Source organism: Pseudorca crassidens, chromosome 7, assembly GCF_039906515.1.
Source record: "Pseudorca crassidens isolate mPseCra1 chromosome 7, mPseCra1.hap1, whole genome shotgun sequence".
Taxonomy (NCBI): Eukaryota; Metazoa; Chordata; class Mammalia; order Artiodactyla; family Delphinidae; genus Pseudorca; species Pseudorca crassidens.
Window position 1 is genome coordinate 82046820 of NC_090302.1, and position 22721 is coordinate 82069540.

The following is a 22721-nucleotide window of genomic DNA, read 5'->3' on the forward strand; positions in this document are numbered from 1 at the left end:
AAGATCCCACATGCCGCAGAGCGGCTGGGCCCGTGAGCCATGACTGCTGAGCCTGCGCGTCCGGAGCCTGTGCTCCACAACGGGAGAGGCCACAACAGCGAGAGGCCTGCATACCGCAAAAGAAAATAATAATAATAATAATCTATGACAAAGAAGGCAAGAATACACAATGGAGAAAAGACAGTCTCTTCAATAAGTCATGCTGGAAAAGCTGGACACCTACATATAAAAGAATGAAATTAGAACATTCTCTAACACAATACACAAAAATAAACTCAAAATGATTAAAGACCTAAATGTGAGACCAGATACTATAAAACTCCTAGAGGAAAACATAGGCAGAACACTCTGACATAAATCACAGCAATATCTTTTTGGATCTGTCTTACAGTAATGGAAATAAAAACAAAAATAAACAAGTGGGACCTAATTAAACTTATAAGCTTTGCACAGCAAAGGAAACCATAAACAAAACAAAATGACAATCTATGGACTGGGCAAAAATATTTGCAAACGATGTAACCAAAAAAGGTATTAATTTCCAAAATATACAAACAGCTCAATTTTAAAAAAATCAAAAAATGGGCAGAAGACCTATATAAACATTTCTCCAAAGAAGACATAGAGATGGCCAACAGGCACACGAAAAGATGCTGAACACCACTAATTATTAGAGAAATGCAAGTCAAAACTACAATAAGTTGTCACCTCATGCTGTTCAGAATGGCCATCATCAAAAAGTCTACAAATAAATGCTGGAGAGGGTATGGAGAAAGGGAATCCTCCTACACTGATGGTGGGAATGTAAACTGGTGCAGCCGCTATGGAGAACAGTACGGAGGTTCCTTAAAAAACTAAAAATAGAGTTATCATATGATCCAGCAAGCCCATTCCTAGGCATATATCCAGAAAAGACGAAAACTCTAGTTTGAATACATACATGCACCCCAATGTTCAGAGCAGTACTATTTACAATAGCCAAGACATGGAAGCAACCTAAATGTCCATCTTCGGATGAATAGATAAAGAAGAAACACACATACACAGGAAAATTACTCAGCCATAAAAGAACAATGAGATAATGCCATTTGCAGCAACATGGATGGACCCAGAGATTATCATACTAAGTGAAGTAAGTCAGACAAAGACAAATGATATCACTTATATGTGGAATCTTAAAAAAATGATATAAAGGAAGTTACAAAACAGACATAGACTCACATAGAAAACAAACGTAAGGCTACCAAAGGGGAAAGGGGGAAAGGGATAAATTAGGGATTTGGGATTAACAGATACACACTACTATACATAAAACAGAAAAAACAGTAAGGACCTACTGTATAGCACAGGAAACTATATTCAGTATCTTGTAATAATCTATAATGGAAAAGAATCTGAAATATGTGTGTGTATGTATATACACATATAACTGAATCAGTTTGCTATACACCTGAAACATTGTAAATCAACTATACTTCAATTAAAAGAAACTGAAAGGGGTGGGGACAGCAGTGTAAAGGAATAATTTTTGGATGTTACTGAAGCTAAGCTGCTATAAATTCAAATTAGTATTATAACTTTAGAATGTTAAATGTAATCCCCAAGGTAATCACAAAGAACACAGCTAGAGAATATACACAAAAGGAAACAGGAAAGGAATTTAAAATATTTCACTACAAAAAATCAACTAAACACAAAAGAAAACAGTAATGCAGGAAATGAGAGACAAAAAAACTATAAGGCATATAAATAGCACAATGACAGAAGTCCCTCCTTGTATCATGCTAAGTGAAATGAGTCTGACAGAGAAAAACAAGTACCATATGATTTCACTTATAAGTGGAATCTAAAAAACAAACATACTTATAGATACAGAGAACAAAGTGGCAGTTGCCAGATTAGGGGAGGGGGACGGATGAAATAGGCTAAATGAATTAAGATGTACAAACTTCTAACTGTAAGATAAATAAGTCACAGGGATGTAATGTACACATGGGGAATGTAGTCAATAATGCTGTAAAGGGCTTCCCTGGTGGCACAGTGATTGAGAGTCCGCCTGCCGGTGCAGGGGACACGGGTTCGTGCCCCGGTCCAGGAAGATCCCATATGCCGCGAAGCAGCTAGGCCCGTGACCCATGGCCGCTGAGCCTGCGCATCCGGAGCCTGTGCTCCACAACGGGAGAGGCCACAAAAGTAAGAGGCCCACGTACCGCCAAAAATAATAATAATAATAATGCTGTAAAAACAGGGGACTTCCCTGGTGGCACAGCGGTTAAGAATCCGCCTCCCAAGGCAGGGGACATGGGTTCGAACCCTGGTCCAGGAAGATCCCACATGCCACAGAGCAACTAAGCCAATGCCCCACAATTTCTGAGCCTGCGCTCTAGAGCCCGCGAGCCACAACTACTGAGCCCACGTGCCACAACTACTGAAGCCCACATGCCTAGAGCCTGTGCTCCGCAACAAGAGAAGCCACTGCAACCAGAAGCCCACACACCGCAATGAAGAGTAGCCCCCACTCGCTGCAACTAGAGAAAGCCCACGCACAACAACGAAGACCCAATGCAGCCAAAAATAAATAAATAAACAAAAAATTTTAAAATACTGTAAAAACAACTTTGTGTGATAATGGATGTAACTGGTTTTATTGCAGTGATCATTTCACAATGCATAGAAATATCAAATCACTATGTTAAATCTGAGAAACTAACATAATATTTTAGGTTAATTATAACTAAAAAAAATAAGTACCTCCTTATCAGTAATTACATCAAATGAAAATGAATAAGCTCTCCAATCAAAAGACAGAGATTGGTAGAATGTATAAAGATTCATGATCCAAGTATATGCTCTCTCCAAGGGACTCACTTGAGATCCAAAGACACAAACAGGTTGAAAGTGAGGGATGAAAAATTACACTATGTGAAAATAATAACCAAAAGAGAGCAAGAGTGGCTATACTAGTATCAGACAAAACAGACTTTACATGAAAAAAAGTTTCAAGAGATAAAGAAGGACAGGATATATTAATAAAAGGTTTAATACAGCAAGAAAATATAATTATAAACATTTACACACCTAACTACAGACCCTAAAAATATATTAAGCAAAAACTGACAGGTTTGAAGGGAGAAATAGACAGTTCTCCAATAACAGTTTGGGATTTCAATACACCACTCACAATAATGAACAGAACAACCAGACATAGGTAAGGAAATAGAGGACTTAACACAATAAACCAATTCGATCTGACAGATACATGCAGAACACTCTAACCAACAACAGTATACTCATTCTAAGTGCACACATATTTTCCAGGATAGCCCACATTAGGCCACAAATTAAGTCTCCACAGATTTTAAAAGACAGATATCATACAAAGTATTTTTTCTGACCACAGTCGGATGAAGTTAGAAATCAACAACACAGAGAAAAGTGGAAAGTTCACAAAATGTGCAAATTAAACAACACAATTTTATGCAACCAAAGGATCAAGGAAGAAATCACAAAGACAATCACGTAGAGACAAGTGAAAACCAAAACACAACATACTAAAACTTACGGGACACAGTGAAAATGGTGCTAGAGGAAAAATTTATAGCTATAAATGCTTACCTTAAAAAACAAGAAAGATCTCAAATCAAGAACTTAACTTTACAACTTAAGGACCTAGAAAAAGAACAAACTAAATTCAAACCTAGCAGAAGGGGGCTTCCCTGGTGGCGCAGTGGTTGAGAATCTGCCTGCTAATGCAGGGGACACGGGTTCAAGCCCTGGTCTGGGAGGATCCCACATGCCACGGAGCAACTAGGCCCGTGAGCCACAACTGCTGAGCCTGCGCGTCTGGAGCCTGTGCTCCGCAACAAGAGAGGCTGTGATAGTGAGAGGCCCGTGCACCGCGATGAAGAGTGGCCCCCGCTTGCCGCAACTAGAGAAAGCCCTCGCACAGAAACGAAGACCCAACACAGCCATAAATAAATAAATAAATTTAAAAAGAATAACAACCCAAGCCAAGCTGTAGGATTTATTAAAAAAAAAAAAAAAAACCTAGCAGAAAGAAGGAAATGATAGAGATAAAGCAGAGAACAGAAAAATAATAGAGAAAAATCAGGCTTCCCTGGTGGCGCAGTAGTTGAGAGTCCGCCTGCAGATACAGGGGACACGGGTTTGTGACCCAGTCCGGGAAGATCCCACATGCTGCGGAGCGGCTAGGCCCATGAGCCATGGCCGCGGAGCCTGTGCTCCGCAATGGGAGAGGCCACAACAGTGAGAGGCCCGCGTACCGCAATAATAATAATAATAATAATAATAATAATAATAATAATAGAGAAAAGTCAATGAAACCAAAAGTTGGTTCTTCAAAAAGATTTTTAAAAATTGACAAATCTTCATCCAGAAGAGCTATGAAAAAAAGAAAGAAGACTCGAATTACTAAAATCAGATATGAAAATGGGGGGCTTCCCTGGTGGCGCAGTGGTTGAGAATCTGCCTGCCAATGCAGGGGACAAGGTTTTGAGCCCTGGTCTGGGAAGATCCCACATACCGCAGAGCAGTTGGGCCCGTGAGCCACAACTAATGAGCCTGCGTGTCTGGAGCCAGTGCTCCGCAACAAGATAGGCCGCGATAGTGAGAGGTCTGCGCACTGTGATGAAGACTGGCCCCCGCTCGCCGCAACTAGAGAAAGCCCTTGCACAGAAATGAAGACCCAACACAGCCAAAAATAAATAAATAAATAAATAAATTTTTAAAAAAATAAATGAAAATGGGGACATTACTACTGATTCTACAGAAGTGAGCCTTTTAAGAGTATTATAAACAGGTATACACCAAATAAATTGGATAACCTAGATGAAATAGACAAGTCCCTAGAAACACAAAACCTACCAAGACTAAATCACAAATAACAGAAAATCTAAATAGACCTAAAACTAGTATGGAGATTGAATCAGTAATGAAAAATCTCACAGCAAAAAAAAGCCCTGGACCTGATGGTGTCACTGGTGAATCCTACCAAACATTTAAAGAACTAAAATCAATCCTTCTCAAACTCTTCTAAAAAACTGGAAAGGAGAAACACTTCCTAACTCACTTTATGAGGCCAGCATAACCTTGATATCCAAGCTAAACAAAGACACTACAAGAAAACTATGGACTAACATCCCTTATGAACATCAATGCAAAAATCCTCAACAAAATACTAGGAAACAGGATTCAGCAGCATACTGAAAAAATTACACACTGTGACCAAGTCAACCCACAGAATGGGAAAAAAATATCTTTGAATCATATATCTGATAAGGGATTAATATCCAGAATATATAGAGATTTCTAAAACTCAGTAACAACAACAACAAACCAAATTAAAAAATGGACAAAGGACTTGAAGAGACAGTTCTCCAAAGAAGATATACGAATGGCCAATAAGCACATGAAAAGATGATCAACATCACTAATCATTAGGGAAATGCAAATCAAATCACAATGAGATGCTACCTCAGACCCTTTAGGATGAGTACTGTAAAAAAAAAAAATAGAACAAGTGTTTGCAAGGATGTGGAAAAACTGGAACCCTTGCACACTGTTGGTGGGAATGTAAAATGGTATAGCTGCTGTATAAAATAGTATGGGGTACCTCAAAAATTTTAAATAGAATTACCATATGATCCAGCAATTCTACTTCTGGGTATATTCCCAAAGGAACTGAAAGCAGGGTATCAAAGAGGTATCTGTACACCCACGTTCACAGCATTATTCCCAACAGCTAAAACATGGAAGCAACCGAAGTGACGAACAACGGATGAATGAATAAGCAAAATGTGGTATATACAAAAAATGGACTATTAGCCTTAAAAACAAAGGAAATTCTGCAATATGCTGTAACACAGATGAAACTTAAGGACATTATGGTAAGTGAAATAAGTCAGTTGCAATAAGACAAATATTTATGTATGATTCCACTTATATTAGGTACTTAAAAGTACTCAAAGGCATAGAAAGTAGAAGAATGATGATTTTCAGGGGTTGGGGCAGAGGGGAGAATGAGTTATTGTTTAATAGGTACAGATTTTCACTTTTACAAGGTGAAAAGAGTTATTGGGATGAACGGTGGTGATGGCAGCACAATGTGAATGTACTTAATACTGCTGAACTGTACACTTAAAAATGGTTAAAATGGTAAATTTTATGTGCATTTTACCACAATGAAAAAAAGAAAAGAATGGATCATAGACTGTAAAAGAAGAATTAAAACCATAAAACTTCTGGAATAAATCGCTGTGGCCTTGGGTTAGGCAGACTTATTAACCAAAATCATGACATAAAAGAAAAAATTGATAAACTAGACTTCATCAACATTAAAAATTTTTCTGTTTCAAAAGACACCATTAAGAAAGTAAGAAGGCAAGTCACAGTCTGGGAGAGAATATTTGCAAGTCATATATTTGATAGAGGTCCTGTATCCAGAATTTTACAAAATAATAATAAGACAACACACATAAAAATGGGCAGAAGGGGGCTTCCCTGGTGGCGCAGTGGTTGAGAATCTGCCTGCCGATGCAGGGGACACGGGTTCGAGCCCTGGTCTGGGAAGATCCCACATGCCACGGAGCAACTAGGCCCGTGAGCCACAACTACTGAGCCTGCGCGTCTGGAGCCTGTGCTCTGCAACAGGAGAGGCTGCAACAGTGAGAGGCCCGCGCACCGCGATGAAGAGTGGCCCCCGCTTGCCGCAACTAGAGAAAGGCCTCGCACAGAAACGAAGACCCAACACAGACAAAAAATAAATTAATTTAAAAAAAATGGGCAGAAGGTATGAATAGACATTTCCCCAAATAAGATGTAAGAATAGCTGATGAGTAAATGAAAAGATGTTCAAAATCTCTAGTCATTACAGAATTGCAAGTTAAAGTGAGACAGCCACTCACATAGCCACTAGTGTGGCTACAATCAAAACAAGAGACAGGGCTTCCCTGGTGGCTCAGTGGTTGAGAGTCCGCCTGCCGATGCAGGGGACACGGGTTCATGCCCTGGTCCGGGAAGATCCCACATGCCGCGGAGCTGCTAGGCCCATGAGCCATGGCCGCGGAGCCTGTGCTCCGCAGCGGGAGAGGCCACAACAGTTGAGAGGCCCGCGTACCTCAAAAAAAAAAACAAAAACAAAACAAACAACAAAAAAAAACCAAGAGACAGTATCAAGTGTTGACAGGGATGTGGAGAAACTGGAAGAACCTTCATATATATTGTTGGGAATGATAAATAGTACAGCCACTTTGGAAAACAGCTTGAAAAGACACTTAAATAAAAGTTAAACATAAATTACCATACAACCCAGCAATTTCACTCCTAAGTATCCACCTAAGAGAAATGAAAACACCTCCACACAAAGACATGTATCAAACGTTGATAGCAAATGTCCATCAACTGGGAAATAAATAACATGTATACAATGGAATGCTATTCAACAATAAAGTGAGGTGAATTACTGACACATCCTATAACACAGACAAACCTCAAAAACATTATGCTAAGTAAAAGCCAGATATGAAAGAATACATGTTGTATGAGTCCATTCACATTAGATACCAGAATAGGCAAATCTATAGGGACACAAAGTAGATCAGCAGTTGCCAGGGGTTGAAGGTGGAGTAGAAATTGACTACAAATGGATATAAGGGAATTTTGAGGGATGATAGAAACGTTCTAAATTTAGACTATAGTTATGGTTGCACAGTTCTTTAATTTATTATAAATTATTGAGTTATATACTTAACGATGGGTGAATCTTATAGTATGTAAATTATAACTCAGTAAAGTTTTTTTTTAAAAAAGGACACCCATGATTCCACTATTTTACTTAAAAACTAGACTATTACCCATACCATGTGCCCTCCAAAAGAGTAACAAATTTAGTGTTTATCATTTCCATCTTTTATTGTTGTCTTATAGATGTAACAGGAAACAATATATTTTCATTTTGCTTGTTTTACTTTTTATTATGAAATTTTTCACCCATATACTCTACACCTAGTTTTAACAATTGTTAAGATCTTCCTTAACAATTTATCCCACCCCCTTTTTTGCTTAGGTATTTTAAAGTATTGACATCACGACATTTCATCTTAAAATTCACATGCAGCTAGCTACAAAAAATAAATTTTCTAATTTAACCATAATGTCATCACACCTAACAAAAATACTCCTTAATACCTACTTCATATTTAAATTTATTCAATTGTATAAAAATGTCTACTATTGCTAATCTAATTTGGGTCTAGACATTACACTGGTCATTCTTAAATCTCCTTTAATCCAGAACCTCTCCTCTCCACAGTCCACCTTTTCTTCTCCATAATACTTTCTTGCTGAAGAGACCAGGCCAGTTGTCCTACAAAATGTCCATCTTCTAGATTTCCCTAATTGCTTCCATTAGATATCAGTTAACTTGTACATCTAATCCCTATAGTTCTTGTAAAATGGAAGTCAGATCTTCAGGCTTGATTTATGTACAGCTTAAACATTTTTGGCAAGAGTGTTTAGCTTTGCTTGATTTTACATTTTATAAAATTGGTATCACATAGTTCTAAGACATTTTCACTTAACATTCTCTTTTGGATTCATCCATTTTGTTGCCTAGAGCTACACATTAATTTTCACTACTGCATAAACCATCGTGTGATTATATTTAAAATTTATTCATTCTACTTTAGATTAACATTTGGATCTTTCCATGGTGTTTTTTTTTTTTTTTTTGGCTGGGCTATTACACATTCATAAGCATTCAAGTACAGTTCCCAGGACACATGGGAAAGTTTCTCTAGGGCATGTATACCTATATGAGAACTGGTAAGTCTTATCAGTGGTCAGCAAACTATGGCCCAAAAGGGGCCTGTTGCAGTTTTCTGTAAATAAAATTTTATTGGAACACATCCATGCTCATTTATGTATTGCCTATGGCTGCTTTGCCTATGAACGCTACAGTAGCAGAGTTCAGTTGTTGTGAAAAAGATTTGATATGCCCCAAAGCCTAAAAATTTGCTACCTGTCCCTTTACAGAAGTTTACTGACTCCAGGGTTATAATGTATATCCAACTTTCCAAGAACACCAAACTTATACAAAATATTTGTACTAATTTACACTTCCACCATTGTAAATGATCCATAACTCCCTTGATTTATAACCTCTGAATCTCGGTATTTCCAATCTTCATAATTTTTGCCTGTTAGTGGGGAAAAAAATGGTATCTCAGTGTGGTCTTAATGTGCATTTCTCCAACAGTAGCAAAGTTGGACATTTTTTTCATGTTTTTTGCTATTAATTTTTCCCTGTTCTGTAAAATGCCTGATGTCTCTTACCTATTTTAAAAAATTTTTATCCCATGAGACAGTAAGAAAACAAGACAACAATCTCTTTTTTAACCATGTGACAGTTGTTATATATCTGGACACTAATAGAGATCAGTTCCGTGTTTTGAAAATAGCTTCTCTCAATTTGTGCCTTGTCTTTTAAATTCTTTTTAGTATTTTTGTGGAAAATAAGTTACTTATTTTGAACAGCATCCAATTTAACAATCTTTCATTTTATAGTGTCTTTGTTAAGTTTTCCCATACCCCCAGGCCAGAAACATATTCCCCTATATTTTATAGTTCTAAGGGTGGTATAATTTGTATTTCATATACAAGTATTTAATCTGTGTGGAACAGATTTTAATGTATGATGGAAGGTAGAAATCCAATTTGATTTTTCTAATGACTAACAACTGTTCCTTGCTCTTTCATATATAAGACATTATGACGTGATGAGCACATTGCAATATTAGCACAGGAATAAATGGACCCGTGTAATAGAATACAGGTATACCTCGTTTTTTTGTGCTTTGCTTTATTGCGCTTCACAGATACTGCGTTTTTGACAAACTGAAAGTTTATAGCAATCCTCTATTGTCAGATGATGGTTAGCATTTTCTATCAGTAAATTATTTTTTAATTAATGTATGAACATTTTAAAAGACATAATGCTATTGCACACTTAACAGACTACAATATAGTGTAAACATAATTTATATGCACTGGGAAGCCAAAAATTCGTGTGACTCATTTTACTGTAGCATTTGCTTTATTGTGGTGGTCTGGAACTGAACCAGCAGTATCTCCTAGGGTACTCCTGTAGTTTTCAGTGTACAGGTCTTTCACCTCCTTGGTTAAATTTATTCCTAGGTATTTTATTTTTCTGATACAATTGCAAATGGGATTGTTTTCTTAATTTTTCTGATAGCTCATTATTAGCGCATAGAAATGAAAGACATTTCTGTACCTTGGTTTTGTACCCTGCAAAGTTCATTTATTAGTTCTAACAGTTTTTTGGTGAAGTCTTTATGGTTTTCTATATTACAGTTGACCCTTGAACAATCCGAGTTTGAATCACATGGGTCCACTTATACGTGAATTTTTTTTCAATAGTAGATACTATAGTACTACATGATTTACTGTTGGCTGAATCTGTGAATGTGGAACTCCAAACACAAAGGAACCTCTAATATAGAGGAACTGTGTATACAGAGGGCCAACTATAAATATATAAATACATGGATTTTTGACTAAGTGGAGGATTGTCACCCCTGACCCCTGCATTGGTCAAGGGTCAACTGTAGTATCAGTCATCTGCAAACAATGACAGTTTTATGAATTCCTTTCCAATCTGGATGCCTTTTATTTCTTCTTCTTGACTAATTGCCCTGACTAGGACATCCAATACTATGTTGGACCAAACTGTTTATAACAGGTTACTTCTTCATAAGCAGTGTACTATTCATTATGCTGTATCCTCAGCAACACTTCAAATCATCAGACTCTGATTTTTGCCAACATGGAGGATAAATAATATTCTCACTGTGGTTTTAATTTGCATTTCCCTGATGACAAAAGAGGGTGAACATCTTTTTGTATGTTTTTAAGGACATGTAAATATCCTCTTTTGTGAGTACTTGTTTTTCCACCCATTCTTCAATTGAATTCTTCTTTGGAAAAAAATCTTTTCCTACTCTGGAGATCATCCTTTCACTTTTCTAATTTACTTTGATGAAAAGAAGTCCTTGATTTAAATCTAGTGGGTTTTGTGTCTTCCTTACCCTAAAATCATAAACATATTCTTCTTATATTTGTACCTAAAAGAACACTGCCTTTGACTTTTAGGTCTTTGATCCACTGTGGATGAATTTTTGTGTATGATGTGAAGTAATAATCCAATCTCTTTTTTCCATAAATATATTCAGCTGGCCCCCAAAACCCACTTATTCTAAAAAGCACATCCTTTTCCCAGTAATACTCCACATCATTCTGTTATAAATCAAGGGTACATACATGGTTGGTCTGTTTATGGGCCATTTTGTTCTAATGGTCTATTTGTCTATCACTGTGCCAAATCCTTTCAGTATTAATTATTAGTTTTATAAAAAAAAATCTTGGATATGTGATAGCTCAAGTCCTCCTTTCTTTTTCTTCCTCAAGAGCATTTTGGCTATTTTTGGTCCTTTGCACTTTCACATTAATTTTTAGAAGTGATTTCATTTTTATTTTAAAAACTAAATTGTGATTTCAATTGGGATTACACTGATTTTATAGATTAACTTGAGGAAAAGTGACCCCATTATAATAAGTCTGCCAATCCATGAATATGGTATGTGTCTCCATTTAAGTCTTTACTATCTTTCAATAAAGTTTTATAATTTTCCCAATATAGGTCTCACAGACCTTTCATTAGATTTATTTCTAAGTATTATTATAATCTATTATTGTAAAAAGCATTTTGCTTTTTTAAAAAAGTTATTTATTTATTTATTTGCTGCACTGGGTCTTAGTTGCGGCACATGGGATCTTCATTGCCCCATGAAGGATCTTAGTTGCAGCATGCGGGATCTAGTTCCCTGACCAGGGGTTCACCCCGGGCCCCCTGCAGTGGGAGCGCAGAGTCTTAACCACTGGACCACCAGGGAAGTCTTGCATTTTGCTTTTAAATTACACTTTCTGCTGTTACTGGCATAGAGGAATACAAATAATTATTGAAAATGTTTTTTCATTTAAAGTTTAGTGCAAGGAACTAAGACTAGCATCATAAAAAACCTTTTGTCAGCCTCCCTGCAAGGAATGCGAAAATAACTTTCTTTATTTCGCAAACTCCCACCTATACTTCCACAAGTGTAAAATGGTACAGCCACTTTGGAAAACTCTTTAGTAGTTTCTTACAGTTACATCTACCCCATGACACAGCAACTGCATTCTTAGGTTTTTACCTAAGAGAAACTGAACACATGTTCATAAAAGAACTTGTACACAAATGTTCATAGCAGCATTATTCACAATAACCAAAAAGTGGAAACAACCCAAATGTCCAACTGATGAATACAGAAATAAAATTAAATACAATGGAATGCTATTAACAATAAAAAGGAACTGTAGCATGTCCTGATACATGCTACAACATGGATGAACTTAAAAACCATCATGCTAAGTGTAAGAAGTTAAAAAAGACTACATATTTTATGATTCCATTCATATAAAATGTCCAGAATAGGCAAATATATAAAAACAGAACATAGATTAGTGGTTGCCTAGGCCAGGGGAGAGGGGAGGATAGGGCAAAAGGGGTATAGGTAATGGGCACGAGGTTCCTTTTGGGGATGATGGAAATAATCCAAAATTAGATTATGGTAATGGCTGTACAACTCTGTAAATATACTAAAATCCACTGAATAGTACACTTAAAATGGATAGCTTTTATAGTATCCATAAATTATACCTTGATAAAGCTGTTTTTTAAAATGTCATAGCAGCCTTATTCATAACTGTCAAAAAATGGAAACAAACCAAATGTTCATCAACAGGATGAATAAACAAACACATTGTGATACATTTACACCACAGAATATAATTTAACAATGAAAAGGAAAAAGCTACTCCTACACAACAACAAGGATGAATCTTCAAACATTTTACTGAGGGTAAGAGCCAGACCAAAGAATAACATACTGTATGCTTTATTTTAAATAAAGAGGCAAGACTAATCTATGATGGTAGAAATCACAAAAGTGGTTGCCTGTGGGGGACAGGGGAGGGCATGAGAGAATGACTGCGATGGGGCAGAAGGGAATTTTTTGTAATGTAATGAAAATGTTCTTTATCTTGATAGAAATGTATGTCATATAACTTTATGTATGTGTCAAACCTCATCAAACTGCACACTTAAGACTGGTACATTCTATTGTGTGCAAATTATACTTCAATAAATAAACCTAGCTTCCCACTGAGTACCTGTTTCCTATCTGAAGAACACATCATTTATGGAGTAAACTGACAAGTATAAACTCACTGATTAACAATTATTTTCATATTTCTAAGGGCTCCATGCCAACTCTTAGAAGAATAGCCTCCCAGCTTTACAGTTAAAAAAAAACAAAGAAAAAAACCCCCCAAATAGTTTTAAGATACTTTAATATACAGTAACATGTAAACTTCAAAATGTTCCATCTGTAGTTATTCCTCTTTTGCCACACTTAAGTGCTTTGAATTTATTCCAAGAGGAAATCAAAATAATGGTGTTCTTTATATAAGCATAGTATTAAAGATGACAGTATATATAGGATAAGTCTACTTTCTTCTCTCCCCTAGAACAGACCCTGATGAACTCAAGTCTTGAATTTGACTTGAAATAATTATTTGTTAAACCCTTACTATGCAATTAGTACTATGCTACATATCAGCTACTCTCACGGAACTCACAATTTACTACGAAAGACAAAAACCAACACACGATATAATAATAAACACAATAATTAAGCACTCTTCTATACACGTCAGGGATGGCAAATACCTGTAAAGCATGCAGCCACTTCTTCCTCTTTTATAAATGGCAAACATAATTAACTGATAGTGTGGCACTTTTTCTTGCTGAGCAAGGATGCAGTCTTAAAATTCTTCTTAATGCAGAACTCCATGAAGGCCCTAACAATGTGCTTGAACTGGCAGAGGAATTAAAACCTATATGCTTCTGTTACAGTGTGATAAAAATACACAGAAGAAGCAGACCAAAAAAGGCTAGAGAAAGTTTTAGAAAGAAAGCAGAACATTCACTCATCAACCAACATTCATTTACATTACCTATTATGTGAAAGGAGTTAGGACTACCAAAGAAATTAAAGCAGTAAGATATGGTCGCAGACTTCCAAAAGCTCAAATTCCAGTGAAGAAACAAAACAATGATAAAACAGGGTGTTGAGTGATATTAAGAATACACAGGATGTTTGGGCATCTAAATAAGACCATGATTAGTGAACCCTTCCAGGAAAAAGTGACTCTTTGGCCGAGTTCTGACACATAGTTAGCCAAATAAAAAAAGATGGAAAGGGTGTGACATCACCAACATGGTGACATAGGTTGTTCCTGATTTCACTCCCCCTCACAAGAACTAACAACTATCCACAGACAAGACACCACTGAGAAAGATGGAAGGGAAGAATACATGGGAGGCAAGGTAGTATGAAAAAATACAGCACGTTCAGAAGAACTCTAAATACTCTTGCATGGCTTGACACAGAGTCAATCTTGAAATATGAGAAGGACTTTAAAATGTAGTAAGAGAATGACAATAGCTGGGATACTACTGGTTTCATAAACTCTACCATTCAATTATTACTGTATGCATGTATTCCTGAAGTAATAAATTTAAATTTAATGAAGAACAAGCTCTAAAGAAATAACAGATCAAGCAAATAATCATTAACAGCTACTAAAAGCATCACGTGAAAGTCTGATGGGAAACTTTATATTGGCTCACAAACCTGAACCCACTAATCAATTTTTAAAATAAACTTTTAATTGCAGAATAGTCTTAGATTTACAGAAAAGTTTCACATAGTACAAAGTTTCCATATATCTCTCTCACCCAGTTTCCCCTGTTGATAACTTCTTAACTATGGTACATTTGTTACAACTAAGGAACCAACATTGGTATATTACTCTAATTAGACTCCACACTTTATCTGGATTTCCCTAGAAGCAGTTCTCCTCTAATGTCTTTTTTCTGTTCCAAGATCCCATCCAGGATATATTACATTTAGTTACCCTGTCTCCTTAGCCTTCTCTGATCCATGACATTTTCTCAGACTTTGTTTTAGATGACCTTGATATTTTCAAGTCATACTGGTATACTGGTCAGGTATTTTGTAGAACATCCCTTGATGTGGGTTTGTTTGATGTTTTTCTCATGATTAGACATGTGTTTTCAGAGGAATAGGCCATTCTCTTCACATCGTATCAAGGGTACATGCTATCAACATGATTTATCCCTAATAATATAACATTGATCACCTGGTGAAGGCTGTGTTTGCCAGGTTTCTCCAGTGTAGTTATTTTCCCTCCCTTTCTGTACTCTATCTTTGGAAACAAGTTACTAAATACAGGCCACACTTAAGGGGAGTGGAAGGAGTTAAGCTCCCTCTCCTGGAGGGGGAATAAATCATATAAGTTACTGCAAATTTTCTGTATGGGAGATTTGTCTCTTGTCTCTCATTTATTCAAATAACTTATTTATATTAGTATCAACTCAGGGATTTTATTTTGTTTCTCATATTGTCCCAGCTCTGGCCATTGCAAAGTATTTCAGGTTGGTTCCTATGTCCCTCTGATATGCCCCAAGCCTATCCTTTTGTTTTTTGAGCACTTCCTTATTTTCTGGCACTACAAGATGCTCCAGGCTCATCTTACATATACCCTGTTGCAGCCCTAGAAGTAGAGCCATTTCTCCAAGAAATTGTGGTTCCTTTTATTGGAGAATGATAGAACCACTGATCAATTTTAACATAATAACCAGACATTCTATGCCCCATAATGCTGAGATGACAGGAAGTGTGACACACCACCCAGGAAATACTTTTGCTCCCTTCTTCTCCAAAAAACAAACAACAACAAAAAACACCTGAACTTCACTCTATCAAGCCTCAAGAGCTAATTAATAGTTTATAGGAAATCCTATAAAGATGTAACCCTGAGGTCCCCCAGTAACTACGTGAACTGCCATGAGGTGAGGCCATAAATGGTAACTGAGACTTGGGAGAAAAATGAACTATCCTAAGGCTATATAAAATCCATGGCTCCAGTAACTATGAGGCCAGTTCTTTCCCTATTCTTCCATGGTTTGGCTATATGAACCAAATAAGTGTCTCCTTTCTTGCTTATGCTCAACTGAGTTCAGCTTCTGTTACTTATAACCAAGAGAGCTAACAAATATAATAAACATGAATAAGGGAAGGCATGGGAAGAAAAATGCATTCAGGACATTGAGAGGGGTAGGATATAGGCTGAACTGCTTAGGTAAAGTCAGATTTTAGGTGAGATTTTTTAAAGCTCAGGAGAATTTATTTGTTTTTAGAATTTAATGATCTATTATTGCTATTCTGTGTTTTGGTAGTATTAACTACTGGGTTCATTTTTTAGCATATAATAATTTCAGTCACACACTGACCATTTATCATAATTTTAGAAATCAACAGATCCCACATCTTACTTTTTAGCTAATATAATTAGGATCTAAAATGAATAAATTATTTATACAAACTCATATATCCAAGGCAGACATGCTGAAAGCACAGTGCAATAAAAAAGAAATAGGCTGTGGAGCCACATAGGACTGGGTTTTTTCCCCGGTTCTTTCTCTCACCCAGTGCTTTTTCTTAATATAAAATTTTAATAGGTAGTACATAGACTAGATAGAAAATTCAACAGCTTATATTGTGAAAAGTAAGCCTTTCTCCTATCCCTGTCCCAGGAACCCCTTCTTCCCCACCCTTTGGCAACCACTGTTACAACTTCTTGCATTCTCTTCTAGAGGTAGTCTATTTAGGCTTATTGAAGACTTGACCTTTTAGACTGCAAGACATATGATGATCACTAAAATTTTTAAAGTTATTCAGTGGCATTAGAAGGACTGGAGTTGGGAAGGCCTGATAAAAGTGGGGCTAAAGAGAAAGGAGTAGCTACGTGATACTCTATCCAGAAGCACTGACATTTAAAAAGACAACAAGTTAAAATTAAAAACAAAAAAACTTTAAGGATCAAGTAATGTTCCTTAAAGGCATGATTAGTTGAGGTTTTTAAGAGCACCTATTCTATTATTCACTCTGCTTGTCTAGAATTCTCTTGGGATCTTCTTGACTATTGCAGCAAATAATGGGGAGGGTACTGATTTAACAGTGTAACATCTCCTGGACATCTAACAAAGACAATTTAATTGTTCCCACCTTCTACTCCTACAAATGTCATTTTTATTCCAATTGTTTTAGGGTGAGAGAGACTAAAAAGAACTGGAACTGAAAAGAAAACACTGAGATTAATAACATATAACCAAGATGGATGGAGAAAGAAAAGGGGGAATGATGAAATTAACCTGAGAACACGTTTAGCTAGCAGCTACAGAAATATACAGGCAGTTTAAGTACTCATCCTCACCAAGCAATAAAGTAAACATCTCTTCTTTTTTGAATTTTACCCAGTAAACTCCTGACTTAAAAGGGGATGGCTAAGATACCATGCATATTGCTCTCTACAGAGGTTAGGAATTTTACCCATGGGAAAAAATCTCTTGGCATAAGTGACATATTAAATATGGAAAGAATTAAGTCAATTATTGAGCATACAAGGTAACAAAACTTAGTACATTTTTAGGAGTAGAAAACATATCTCATTTTAGAGTTGAAATGAGAATTTTTTTCAGACTTATTTTTTTAACTCTCCAGAAAAAAGTTTTTCTAAATTCCTAGAACAATGGCATAACCATTGCACATTTAAATATCCAAGTCCCGAGAAAATAGGTAATAATTCTAACAGAAATACAACATAACTTTGGTATATTTTTAACAAGTGTCATAGGATAATGTGAATTACATATTCTTTTGACCAATTTCTTAAAACAGTTATGTAGGAAATAAATTATAATTAGAATGCATTTACAAATGTTTAAAATGTCTTAATCATCAGGATTACTCAAAGTGAATTTTATTACACATCAAATTATTTAATAATAGAAAACAGCTCTAAAACTATAATGGGAGACAAAACATATGCTATGTCACATACCTATGCTTGTTTAAATACGACTTGGGTTAAATATATTAAATAGATGAGATCCTGTCAGTCTGCATTTTTTTCTTTCAAATCAGTGAAGAAGAAAAAGCAAGCATGAATAGTTTATAAAAATTATTTTTCCCTCCACTACCAGTTGCTGGTAGTATCAAGAACAGTGTGTACCATTTGTATCTGCTTTCTCATTTGCGTAAAACTATCTTCCAAATAAATCAATGGGTAAAAAAAAATTGAAATCAGTCCAAAAGTACATGTTTTCCACTTTCAAACATAATACTGTCTATATTTGCAGTCATTTAAATTTTAATCTAAAAACAGTGACAGTGGTTTGTAAATAACTTTAAAAGAATTTCTATCATCTAACAACAAATCAATTTTGTGCTTGTGTGCACAGTTGAGGACTATATTATTAATGTAGTCAAAGAGTTATTTAGATGTGGTTTTTTTAGAGGTGGATTTCATTTCCCTGACCTGTCAAGAAAACACCTAAAACAACAATAAAAAATGCTCAAAACCATGTATGCATTCTAAAGTGAAATCAAGGAACATCTGACCATTAAAAAAAATCAATTAATGGAATTACAAGAATAATATGTAACAGAAGAATAATAAAACTTTCAATTATTACCTAAAGAAGTCAAAAGAACTCTAACATTAGTAACTTCCTCAATATTAGAAGATATTTTATAGTAGTATCTTCCAATTCTAAAAGGTTTATAGAGGCTGTATTAGAGTCTTAAAAGAAAAAAAGTAACCAATAACACTAGGAAATTATGTGTAGGCTGCACTACCCTCTAATGGTGAATGGTAAGAGAAGTATATGATCAGGTTATCTTATCCACAGATATAAACTATAAAATCACAGCTTACCTCACAATTTCCATAATTCCAAAATATCTTGAGTCATGGTTTCAGGATGTTTTTTAGTAAAGATTGAAGTGTTACACCACTTTTCCCTAAAATTTTAAGCTTACATGTGGTAACCTTCGGACACACAACAATTAGGATGCTAAAGTCAAACGATATTATACTGCATGCAAATAGTATTTTTATTCTACTGTAACGTACTTTATATCCTTTTAATTGCCAGAGACAGGATTGAGTTCATTCATGACAAGCTAATGGGTTAAATAGCTATGTCTCAAAACAGACTTACTGCTAAACACTAAAGTATCATTCTTAAAACCATCAAGTGGGCTTCCCTGGTGGCACAGTGGTTAAGAATTCGCCTGCCAACGCAAGGAACACGGGTTCGAGCCCTGGTCTGGGAAGATCCCACATGCCGCGGAGCAACTAAGCCCGTGCGCCACAACTACTGAGCCTGCGCTCTAGAGCCCGCAAACCACAACTACTGAAGCCCGTGCGCCTACAGCCCGTGCTCTGCAACAAGATAAGCCACCACAGTGAGAAGCCCGCACACTGCAACGAAGAGTAGCCTCCGCTCACCGCAACTAGAGAAAGCCCGCGCGCAGCAGCGAAGACCCAATGCAGCCAAAAATAAATAAATTAAAAAAAAAAAAAAACCATCAAGTGTTTTCTAGAATAAAGATGGTTATAATATTACTTACCTCAGTCTTTTTACTAATGTGATCTGTAAATGAAAAAAAATGGTGAGACTTTACTGAAGGACATAAACATATAAAATATTTCAGTATGTAAAAAATATTTAAACAAAGTTATTGAAAAGAATTTCAAAATTATAATAAGAGTTACAGAAGACATTTGGGGGTTGTCTGGGACTCACATTAGGATTTACTTTTCTAGGGATACGATGTTAAAATTTACCATATAATTACTAATTTGCTCAGCTTAAAAGACTTCTATCCCAGTAAATGCCACCCATACCAAGGTGTATTATTAAATTTTAAACATTTGAATCCCATATACTTTAGATTTGTGGTTTCACATAATTTTGGGGGGGGAGAACTTGCAGGGAGGTAAGTATGTCTAAAATCAATCACAAGGTACTGTTACTGTAAAAACTGTACAGATCACTGCCTTTGTGGAATAAAAGGTAGAATAGTAATTTGTGTCCTTCAAAACTGTTACCTAGTTTTTTTTTAATTTTAAAAATACATATCATAGTGATTTGATAATACTGTGAAAAAAATCCTAAAAATTAATGTATGTTTATAAATGAATACAAAAAAGATGGCATAACTATATCCAAATTAAACACATCATTGACTTAGTAACAACAGTATTTCTGGGAAGTGATTACAAGGAAGACATAGGGAATCCACACAGATATAAGGTTGAACTAAAGTACAAATAGGTAGCAAGTGTTCTTAAATTGGAGATGATCAGGATATCTAATATTTAACAATGCTTCTCGTGCACAGCAGAAATTTTCCATTCTCAAGGACTAAAAATAATTTAATAGCATAGCTTCTTATGAGAAATCTATTTGAGAATCTAAAAGCTGGTCCAGTTCTCTAAAGCATCTGTTGATCAGAATAGAGTCCATAAACCCAGTAAATGTCAAAATCACATGTTTCAGGTCAAACTACCAAATCCTGGTGAGTTATCCAGTCATTCTTCTAGCACGTTCTACGTAGTATACAATGTGATGCCCGAAACCCAGGGAAGTACTATGACTGTGTTAATCATGCTTTGAAATAGTTGTACAGCTTCCCTTTAACATTATCATACTAATGTTTTTCTCAATGCATCTAATAAATTTACATAGTACTTAAACATATGAAAAATAAAGAAGTTTTAAAAAGCATTCTTTTCATGTCTCTGCCTAGTTTTTAATGACATAATTCTTATATTAAAATCTTTCTTACTAAAGTTGGAAATTTAACATATATCTGTTCTTTTTAACCCCGAAACAAAGCAACTTAGAGAAGCAGACTATAGGGAAACGTTTCCTCATCCTTAAATGAAAATACGATCCTCTAAATTTATTCCTAACTTCACAGGTAGGCTTCTTTCTGAAAACAAAGTATTTTGGGGTTTTGTTTTTTTTTAGATTATTGCTACGGTCTTATTAATCCTCATGGAACAAATGCCCAACATATTAAGCTTAAATTCATGAGTCAAACTGACTTCTTGGTCAATGAAGAAACAGGTGTTCATTTGGTCAGCAACTATTCCTTTTCCTTTTTGAATATAGTTCCTTGCACTATACAGTAGGACCTTGTTGTTTATCCGGTTAGCAACTATTCTGATTGGTATAAGCACAGCACTCTTCATTAAAATTTTCTGTGATGACAGTAATGTTCTATACCTGTGCTGTCTAACATTGAAGCTACTAGTTACATGTGGCTACTGAGCACCAAATGTGGCTAATGCAACTAAGGAATTTTAAATTTTAGTTCATTTTAATTAACTTATCTTTAAATTGCCACACATGAATAGTAGTTACCATATTATACAGCACAGACTTAGAGTTTTCACCATTTCCCAATTCAAAAATAATGTGCTTTGTGCTCTGTCTTCGAAAGTTCAGTGGATGGTATAATTTCCTTCTGTCTTCTTTCTTCAATAAAACCAATACAAATGATATTATAAAGAGATTTCTGGTAATAAGTCTCATTCTAAAAATTTACATTTTAATTTTCTAAGATATAGTTCCAGATAACTTGAAGAGGTTGACCAATAATGGATGAAATCTGAAAATACCATTCCTGGTCTAGTGTAAGCCAAATCAATTTATGTATAAGGACAATATGTTTCAAGATGACTCAAAAACTACAAATATCAATTTTTATTTTCAGTGAGTTTTAGAAAAGGAACAAATTCAGAATTACATAAAGACAAATTCTTATTGAAATTTTATGAGGTTTTAATGACTGATTTTAAATTACTTTAACCCCGAAATAGTTTATTTTCAAGCAGGTTTACATTTTTTACATTCTAAGTAACATATTAATAAAACAATCTTTACTTATTTTAAAAATTAGAGAGGTACTTAAAATGAAATTATACAAGGACTAAGAACAGCTTCTCTAGTGTAATAGATTTCATACGTATATTACCTTCAGATTGAAACTTTTTTAGTGATATTGGGAGAGGTTTGTCTTTTCCCTGATGAGTCTTTCTTTTGTCTTTTTTATTCATAACCCTTGACTGAGCTGGTGCATTTTCAGCATTTTCATATTCCTAAAAAAAATTACCAACAATAATTAAGCTTGGTTTAACACTAGTAAAATCAACTAACCAATGGGCAATATGTTTCTTAAAGTTTTATTTTTTAAAGATAAGAGGCAAATAAGAAAATCAAAACATAGGCTAGCCAAACCGTATAAAAAGACACCTGTTTATTTATACATTCAATCTCTTCCCTCTTAAACGCTAAAATAAAAATAAAAAGGTATTCCTTGGTCTGTAACTCCTAGTTGCCACCCTCTTCTTCATTTCAGGACCAAACTTAACACAATAATCTACAGTCAATTTCCTTTCTTAACCACACTGAAATCTGGATTCTGCTAGTCTCTGACACTAAAATTAAAGTCAACCTTCTCTTCAATGCCAAACCCAAAGACATTATGTTTTCAAGCATCTCTTGGTTTTCTCAATACACTTCTGACTATTCTTAAGTCTCCTTCACTGGTTTCTCTTTCCCCAACTATATTCTTAAAAATGCAGCC

General features: G+C 35.5%; 1 protein-coding gene across 4 annotated transcripts in view; it reads right to left on the minus strand.

Moving 5' to 3' along the window:
• The window catches only part of GKAP1 (G kinase anchoring protein 1), a 79936-nt gene that overhangs the window by 35258 nt on the left and 21957 nt on the right, over positions 1–22721 (minus strand). For all 4 annotated transcript variants that reach the window (XM_067744700.1, XM_067744699.1, XM_067744701.1 and 1 more), the window contains exons 6-7: positions 22110–22233; positions 19695–19717 (exon numbers count right to left, since the gene is read on the minus strand). In XM_067744700.1, coding sequence (XP_067600801.1) covers positions 19695–19717; positions 22110–22233 — 147 coding nt within the window. The remainder of the gene's footprint in view (positions 1–19694; positions 19718–22109; positions 22234–22721) is intronic.